A 9,912-nucleotide genomic window follows, 5' to 3' on the forward strand; every position below is an offset into this window, starting at 1 on the left:
TTAACCCTTTCAGATGCCACCTATGAAGAACTGTCTGTATATGTGTCAAATCGATACAACGTTGTTTCAAGACACTCAATATTCTATTGCAGCAAAAATAATGTCATAATATGTTCATTTATGTGTGTTATGCAACTAATCCTAATTAAGTTGCAATTAAATATCTATTTATCCTGAAGTCACTGATGCTATGTTTTGGCATAAATAGAATGAAATCTGAGGCTAGAAATATAGTGCAAGTTCATTTTTGGTTATGTCCAGTTTGAGCAAAGAAAAATTATACTTGTCACATGGCTAGCAGGAAGCAGCACGTCGAACGACTCGTCGAACGTGGTAGTGCCGTCAGCAAAGTGATCATATGCGACAGTACAATGCATAATGAAGTTAAATGAAGGCAAACTTATTATGCAGGAAGTTCAATACATCCAAAGCTCAATATACAGTAAAATCTCGTTAATTCAAAGTCACTGGCACTGTGAAAAACTTTCGAATTAAGCGCGTTTTCGAATTAACGAAACATACAAAAAGTGGGATGCAAGGAACTTTGAATTACTGAAAGTAATCAGAGGTGATTGTTTGACCTTCTAGTTTGTGGCTCCAAGGGTTGTTTTCCAGCAATACCTGGTCCCATTTTTGCCGCGAACTCGGGAAAACGGCAGGCCTCGCTGCTATCAGCGCAAAAAAAAGGAAAAGAAAAGAAGTCTCGTGGTCAGCTGAAATGCGTGCCTGCGGAAAAGGTGTGCTTCACTGCAGCACAGTGGTGACACACGGGCAGCATGTCACCTGTTCCTTGCAGCCTCAGCGCGTCATGATGCGACCATTCGCCCATTCTGCATTGTATTTTTACAAGCTAGAAAACTAACCCAAAAACTCACCAACTACACCTGCCACCTCAACACGTACAAGCACTGTATAAAGAACAACACAATTCCCAAAGGACTAAAACTGAAAGCGACACCCGCTTTAGGTAATCTCTCCACCCAATATCAAGATAACTGGCAAACAGCACTAGACAACGCTTCATTTTCTCTCTTAAATATACTCAAGAGCCACTGCATAGAACAAATTGAAGAATTTTCCCAAAAACTCCAGAACATAATTCTAACAACCGAAGAAAAAAAGAGACCTAGAACAATATAAAGAAAAACAGAATAAAAAAATTGAGGCAAAAGCAGAATAAGAAAATGATTTCGAATCAAGGAACACCCTCCCGAACAACCACCCTAGTCCCGCCAACAACTGACAAATAAGCAGAGAAATACCAAACACAGCTGACATCACACAAATGGAGCAGTCCAATGTCGTAGACATTTCAAGATCATTAAGTCTAGAGGAAACAAGGGTCCTTAGCAAGGGCCTAAACTTTTGTCCAACCAACAACACAAGAGACGAATTCGAACTTCACAGAGATCTCACAGAATTTTCACGAAGAATGCGCATTAGACACTTTTTTGCAGATAACGATGGGGCAGATACAGGTACTGCAACGTTCAGGGCTCAGTCTACTTGGACTCCCGAACCAGAACAGGCAATTGAACTCGACTTTTATCTTAAAGCTATCACTACAGAAATCATTAATAGATCGAAATCATCTAAGAAGCCTAGGAACATAACTTATTCGGAGAGCCGCATCATTTCTAACCTCAAGTCACGCGAAGACATTGTCATCAAGGAAGCCGATAAGCGAGGAACCATAGTCATTTGGCCAATACAGAAGTACAAGCATGAGGCTTACAGACAACTCAATAACCCAGAACACTACCGCAAACTAGACAACGATCCAACAGAACAATACACACTCACAATTACGAACACACTTAGATCCCTCCTTGCTGATGAATGAATAACTCCATCAGAATTCAACTTTCTGAAACCAAACAACAAAACAGCCAGGGCGGTTTTACCTCCTCCCAAAAATTCACAAAGTACCATCCACCGAATTATACACTGACAATATTCCAGGGCGCCCAATAGTATCAAACAACAACACCCCAACCGAGAGCCTCTCCGAATTCCTTAACCACTTTCTCGGGGACATTCCGAAGACATTCCCGTCATTTGTACAAGATACCCCACACCTACTGCGAATAATAGAAGAGATTAATCGCAAAGGCACACTACCACAAAACGCCATTCTCGTGACACTAGACGTTACCGCTTTATACATGAATATTCCGATCCCAGAGGGCCTAACTTCAATAAAGCAAACCTTAAATCAACAGAAGGTACAACATTCTACTGAAGTATATTTATCATTACTCGAACTAGTACTATCACACAACTATTTTGAATTTGAAGAAAATTACTACCTTCAAATACAAGGAACAAGCATGGGCACCCCACTCGCACCCACTTATGCAAACATATTCATGGGACGCTGGAAACAGACTTCCTGGCTCGCTGCGCAGACAAACCCCACACATACCTTCGGTACATTGATGACATACTTATATTTTGGGGTCATGGCAGGGACAATCTAGCTAAATTTACATCATTCCTAAACTCCTTTCATCCAACAATAAAGTTCACGTCCGAGACCTCAGCTGAGTGCATCAACTTTCTGGACACAACCATATATCTTGAGAATGGCATATTAAAGACAACGCTGTATAAAAAACCATTTGACAAGCAACAATACCTAGATTACACTAGCCATCACCCGAAACATTGTAAACAGGGCATTTTCAGGAGCCGGGCGGCAAGGTTATGTCGAATATGCGTAGAAGATGAGGATTACGTAAACAGACTTACTACCCTAAAGGAAACACTCGCAAACAGAAGCCATCCAAACGCGTTCCTTCATAAGGCTTACACGGACGCACTAAAACTAGACCGCACTGAGACACTCAAACCACGCCCTAAAACCACAACAACAACGCCTCTTCTCACTACAAAATTTTCAAACGCGCTTCCGAACATAAACAACATCCTCACAAAATACTATCCAATTCTAACAAACAACCAGAAACTTAAAAAAATCTTCCTCGAACCACCTAAGGTCGCCTACAGACGCAACGCCAATTTTAAAGACATGCTTGTTCATGCAAAACTCGCAACAAGAACTACACCAACATCTGGTCCCTGTGGGCGGACCAGATGCTCTACATGCAAACATATACAGCCGGCCACCAGCGTAAAAAGCACAGCATCGGATTACATTCACAAGGTCACATCGAACTTCACTTGCACCTCAAACAACCTTATCTACTGCATTGAATGTACCACCTGTAAAAAACAATACATAGGCGAAACTGGACAACCAATTCATGCAAGACTGAACGGCCACCGCGCTGACACAAAGCACAATTTACCAAAAGCAGTAGCTAGCCACTTCAATCGAGAAGACCACAAGTTCGATCAAGCCAAACTTTACATTCTACAAACAAATTTCCGGACACCACGTGAGAGGAAATACATGGAATCGTATTTGATACACAAATCTCAATCCCTATACCCATCAGGAATAAATGTAGCACGTGGCAATTTGGAATCACTAAAAGCCATAGCATGATTTCTCTAATATTAGGAGACGTAAAGTACGCTCAGCCTTCAAATAACCTTGACAATATTCTATTTGCAACTTAAAATCCATACTAGCCCCCCTAATACACTATCAATGTTTTGAACAATATTTTATTCGCAACATAAAATCCCTACTAGCCTCCATAATACACTACCAATGTGCTTTTTGAAAAATATTTCAATCTTACTATATATATCTGTGTATATAAAGGTAGATATAGTATATATACATATGTCATTCTTAAGTGATTTTCTTTTTCTAGAACCTTTGAACCACGGTTTCCTTTTCCCTTTCCGCCCTTCTACGACCGCCCCTGCCCCGCAATGTCACAGCGCTCGCCTACCCAGCACGTTCTCCGCGCCATATTCCGATTGCCCCCCCCCCCGCCAACTCCCCTCTTTTCCTTTCCACTTTTTTCATTTTGTCCTTTTTTTTCCTTTTTTTTTACTGGATGGCGGCCCAACTTCTGAGGCTTTCGATGACACGTGGTGCATATGTCTGCCAATGACTTCAGCTATTCCTTTCAGACACCCCCCACAATATCACTTAAAGTCGACATGTGGACATTTAAACACATCCTTCCCACTTTCCCGGACTGTAGTTGTCCTCCCCATCATCTTCTGCGGCCTTTTGTGATGGCTAGACTCACCGCCCTGCTGCCGCTGCGCCTTTCCTGTTTTCTTCAAGCTCCCCCCTTTTTTCTTCGTAGTGCCTTTGGTGGCTCCAGCTTTGTTAGACCGCCAAACCCCCCCCCCCCCCGCTTTTCCTCTCTGCTTTTTTTTCCAGCTCCTTTTACCTGTGAGATCAGAGCCCCCATCGCCGTTGCAAACATTCTTGAAATAATGTGGCAAGAGCTACTCTCTGCCGCTTCCGAGTTTTTTCTTTCCAAGCAGAAATTACCAACAGCGCCACCGCTGGATATGACGTCAACACTAACCCTTTAAAACTAACACACCAGGGATGACAAGGCGCCTTTGACAAAGATAGGCCCACCTATCGAAACGTCGGCCAGCCTGCTCTGAGGCACTTTCTCCTGTTTCAAACCTATCCCGTGTATCCATATGTCGGCTCCCATTTTGACCTTGGCAAATAAAGAATATGATAATGGCCAGTGTGACGGAATTCCCAATGTGTTTTGGCTGGAAAACATGATCACTGAAGTTTTCACTGAGTTTTCGAAGTAGGCGTTACAGGCAAGAACTCCGCCGGCAGTGCAAGTGTGGAAATTGCCAAAGCAACCGCCAATCGGAGGTTCGCATACATCATGAATTCCGTCAGACCGTCCTTTATCTTTTCTTTTCCCAAAAAGAATGGGTAAATCATGACGTGCTGACGTTGCGAGAAGCATGCGACATGCTGCCCGCGTGTCACCGCTGTGTTGCAGTGAAGCACGTCTTCTTTTCCGCAGGCACGTTTTTAGCTGACCACGAGACCATGTTTTCTTTTTTTTTTGCACTAGCAGCAGCGAGGCTGGGTTGCTTCAACTGTCACCCATTAATATTGCTACACTGCATTGCCCTGTGGCTCCTAAGGGCCGTCGCTTCCGCGAATTTGCAGCGAAGTCGGTATCGGGAATTGGCACATGGTGCCCAAAGTTTTCGAATTAACCGGGCTGGCGTTGACTGCCGCTTCAAATTACCCACTCAGATTTACATTGCGAAATACGGGACCAGAGAAACCCTTCGAATTATGCGGGATTTCGAAATAACCGAGTTCGAATTAACGAGGTTTTACTGTATCTCACTCTTCCTTAGCCCCTAGTTAATACAAATAGCAAAAACAAGCAGTGTACACAATTGTGTACATAGCATGTCAAAGGGTTAAGGAGACAGGGTAGGGTAAAATATTTTTAAAAATCGAAAATTGTTTTTTTTTTTTTCCGCGTTTTGATTGAGCCAAGAGGACCAGGTTCTCGAGAACAACTGACGAGCAGCCAAGCCCCCTTTTCTCAGAGCATGCACAACCTGAGCTTCTGCCTCAAGTTCATCTTTTAAAAATCAAAACTGGTAGTTCCTCTGAGCTTAGCAGGTTTTTAAAAAACTATTTCTACTACTTAAAGGCACATGGTGCAGTGGTTGTGGATACACGTGGCATTTACCGAGTCCACTTGCTTTGTGTGTGTGAGACGTGCATGGAGACGCAGTTCTGTGCATTTATTTTTTGTTTAGATGCGCCTTTATTGATTTTATTAAGGCGGCAAAAGATATGCTCATGTTGACAAATCAAAGAAACTGTTTAGATAGTGCAGAATGATTGTAAATCGACACGCTTCAGCTACTAACAGAAACGAGACCGGAAGCACTTCAGCAAGTAAGCTTGGTCCTCATTCAGTGTTGCCACAAGGATGAAGAGGCACCTACAGTGACGTGGCTACACACTGATTGATGTGGAGCTTCTACAAACCGTGACTGCGAGTAATTGTGTCTGCACAGAATGCGGAGGAACCGCGGCCCTCATAGAGAACACAATGGATCGTGTTCCTTGGAATGGAAACCCTCAGAGCTGCCACCTTTGAAAGCGTTCTAGCTTTTAAAAATGCCTGCATGCCCCGAATAAACATTCTCAAGGATGATATCATCGAGGCGCAACACTATGATATGGCTGGGTGAGATCGACCGCCATCGACAGTATTTGGCCAATAGAGAGACAGAAGATATGACAAAACAAGCCAGGGAACCAAAAAAACAAGAAAAGTGAAAAGCTGATTCATGTGGTGACTATATGGCAGGTTGCTATAATTAAATTGTACAGAACAACTTGTTTTTGAACAAAACATGAAATAAACTAATTTTTCCTCTTTAACTTTTAATATCTCGAAATCAATTTTTTTTTGTTACATTTGCCCCATTATGAACACAACTTGAAAAAAACAGAAAGCTGATGTTTTTACCAGACTAAACCAAACATCAATATGAAACTACTGAACTAGAGTGGTGTATGTATGCGGAATATTTTCATTTTTTTGGCAGCTTTGTTCAAAGTATAATGACAAAAATTACTTACCTTGCTAAAGAATTGCAAAAATGTCAGCAATCGAAATACAATTGTAATTTTAGCTCCATTGAAAGAAGAGACACCCACGAATAAAATGAAACAATCCCGAACACTTTACATATGGTAGATTCAGAGAACATAGGGCTTAATGAAAGCTGCCTTAAAACACATGGGAGGTATAGGGCCTACCCTGTGCCCTTTACAGCTTCTTGGTAATGGCACCTTCACACAATGATTATGCTATGCAGCTACAGCAAGACAGGTATTTAATTTGAACGTGAATTTGTTCAACAGCACGATCAAAAATGCACTCTCATAGGCCACACGTCAACAACTAATCTGGCATATCTTCGATGTGTTTCACTTGCGCCTCCCATTTTTTTTAGTCGCTCGCAGTTACGAGGAAAGTCAGACATCTGTTGGCTTTTTGCATGTTTACCAGTACACAGTGGCACACAGCAGCCTGTCGTAGCAGTCAAAGAACTGATCTAATAACTTAAAAACCAGCGCGTTTGCAGTGGCATCCCCGCACTAGCCACAGCACTACGCCTGACACCTCAGAACCAATAAGGCTCCCCATGAAGAAACGGCGGTGCGGAGTGGGTCAAAAAGTGTCTTCACCATGGAAGCAGCGGTGCTGGCATCGAGGCACCCTAGTTGGAAGAATCGTAAAGCCTCACCTGGTAGCAGGTTCAGCGTCATCATCCCTGGTGGAAGCAGCCACAGCCACACGGCGTTCACACAGGTTGCGCAGGCTTAGAGCACCAAGCGAGTGCAACTGCTTTTCCACGTCCTCGACATTGGGTGCCAGGGTATTGGGAAGGGCGCACGGCTTGTTGGGGCACAGCAGCGCCAGGCGCACTGAGGGCCACGCATCCCCAAACACACCCGCATAGAATTCGTCAAAGTGACGCAATGCACGGTACGTGCCCAAGGTCTCGCATTGGGGCCTCGCCTGCAAGTGTTACACACAGGCTGACAGCATTACAGAACAGACGAGACTGAACTTTTCAGCATTCAAAGCCTCAAAATAGGCCCCAATCTGCTCAGTTTAGTGAAGCCACAGCAAGAGAATTGAGTCACTTTAGTTTTAGAGCTTGCAAATCAGTTCTGCGGAAGGGTTAAGAAAGAGAAAATAGACAACCACCTGTTTGTAGCACGAAGCCCCATGGAAACTATCTTACGCAGACCATCATAGTGCTCTGCAGTGTATTAACATTTCCATTTAAGCCACTCTTGCAAAATATTTGTAGTGATGCAATGAGACGGGCAATAAACATTTAATAGATAAACCTTCGTGCTTATAATAGCACAACAATTAGGGGCAGGCAGCAAAAATACAAATACGCCAGGAAAGTTATTAACGCCTCATGAGATAACCTAAAGCCTGTGCTTCATGGATTTGAGCAACAAAACCGCATAGGAAAAGAAGCAGTTTTCACAGTAGGCCCGCAAATCTCGATAGCACTAACACGTCAATGTCTTGGAGTCGGAATAAACTTGCAGACTGAAAACGAGCACTTGATGCCAGCAGAGTCTAACAGAGGCTCCTTACATTTCAGTACGTTCGACAGCATAATGGAACTAACTTTTGATTCTGTCGAAGACGAACTTTCAGCACAAACTTTTGCAGAAGCTGCAGCAACCGTCACACCCAACTTGAGTTAAGAATGAAAAAAATGGGAATTTTTTCCCCTTCTTTCGTCCTTCCATAGTGAGGGTCTCGTCCCGGCAGACCTAATGCCTTTAGGTAGCATGCGAGGGTTGATTGGTCAACTGCCACAGAGTGCAGGGATCATGTGCCCCGTGACGACCTCTGGTGAAAGTGTCTTCCACACTTTCCGCCTTGGCTATCAGCGGCACTAGCTAACTCTCAGGCATTACACGCACACCAACGAAGTGGACGAGGAAGTGCCTTTCGTCCCAGCTCAATTGGCAGAGCATCACATGCCTAATCTGGAGGTTGTGGGTTTGGATCCCACTGACAGAAATGGAGCTTTTTCGTCCACTTAAGTTCTTTTCAAAACATTTGTCATTATTACGCTACAATTAAAAGAACAACAAATAATGTCTCCTATGATTTCCTTGGCTTAAATGTTTATTGAATTTGGTTGTATTGAACTTGAGCTGCGGTAGCTATGCCATGACTTGTGAACTGTTCAAAAGTACCCTTAGAGTGCTTTTCGTACCAAATACAAATTTGTTTGCCAGTAACCAGCAATATGTTGCGGCTGCCACAAACAAGCAGTGCTAATCCTTGCATGTATTAAACTACTGTCCCACCTAAGAAATGAATATAGTGGCAGGCCATTATCGGCATCTAATTTGCTCCGTTAATTGAGCCCTCATTGGCTCTGGCTTCGTTACGGTGTCAGACTGTCTGCTTGTGCATCTCTGGTTGTGCGCATACGTTAGCTTGCTCTGTGTGAACAACTCCCCTTCTTTGAAACCCAGTGGTCATCTCTTTCCAGCTCCTGCTGCCCATGCTCAGGATTAGGTGCCAGCCATCCGCTTCTAGCAACCGAATAAATAGCAGCTGCTTCCTCCACAGTTCAAAGAGTAACTCGACACAAGACAAGAGGAATAGAATCGCGAGTGTACACAAAGCTCCCTTACAGGGCTTCCTTTTGCCATGGCAAGTTGATGAGGCTCCCAACGTTCCCACAAAAGAAGAAAAAGTGACGATACGTTTGGGTGACATTGGCACAATTAACCACAATGCTGGCAGACCTGACAGAAGCTGCTGAGCCAGAGACTCCATACACAAGTGTAGAAGAGCTTCTGTACTGATCGAGCACAAGCACCCGGCGCACTTGGGTACAGAACTAGTCGGTCCCATCACATGAACAGTTGGAATATACTACGAAATGTATGGGATGCTCCCCCAAAACACTTCGACAAGTAGCCAAAATGCAGATATCATTTGGCCTGGTTCTGTGTGAGTTGTTAGTCCGCGGTTGTGCTGCCCCGACTTGTCTCTTGTGTACGCGTGTTTGCATGCCCAGACACGAATACCGACGAACTAGTTGAGCTCTCTTTTATTCTACAAATAGAGTGTGCTAAGGCTGCGAAGCGGCGAGCCATACCTTGCTGCCATAATGACGCCGGCCGCTGTCGGGGAAACGACGCAAATGTACGAAAACGCGAGCAGTCGCCCTGACTAGCGCACATGTGCGAGGATCCATTGCGTACACGATGGTAGCGCCGTCTGGAGCCTAACGGTAGTTGCAAAAACAATTAAAAATGTTATCTTGCTCTCAACAGAAAAAGATTTTAGCATCTTTCACATGCAATTTAGTTTTAAGAACTACGAATATTGTTTGTAGATTTTATAGCTGTGTATAAATGAAATATGTTTCAAACGCACAAGGGCGGTTTGATATGGCGCCTGGCGT

The 9,912-nt window shown here is 43.7% G+C and overlaps 1 protein-coding gene across 1 annotated transcript in view; it reads right to left on the minus strand.

The window, feature by feature from the left end:
* The window catches only part of LOC119395633 (5-methylcytosine rRNA methyltransferase NSUN4), a 202,966-nt gene extending 193,245 nt beyond the window's left edge, over window positions 1-9,721 (minus strand). Inside the window, exons 1-2 of the mRNA XM_037662616.1 lie at window positions 9,604-9,721; window positions 7,198-7,472 (exon numbers count right to left, since the gene is read on the minus strand). Of these exons, the coding sequence (XP_037518544.1) occupies window positions 7,198-7,472; window positions 9,604-9,702 (374 nt within the window). The 5' untranslated portion in view covers window positions 9,703-9,721. The remainder of the gene's footprint in view (window positions 1-7,197; window positions 7,473-9,603) is intronic.
* Window positions 9,722-9,912: the final 191 nt, after the last annotated feature.

The sequence above is a fragment of the Rhipicephalus sanguineus genome, chromosome 6 (genome assembly GCF_013339695.2).
Source record: "Rhipicephalus sanguineus isolate Rsan-2018 chromosome 6, BIME_Rsan_1.4, whole genome shotgun sequence".
In the NCBI taxonomy this organism is placed as follows: Eukaryota; Metazoa; Arthropoda; class Arachnida; order Ixodida; family Ixodidae; genus Rhipicephalus; species Rhipicephalus sanguineus.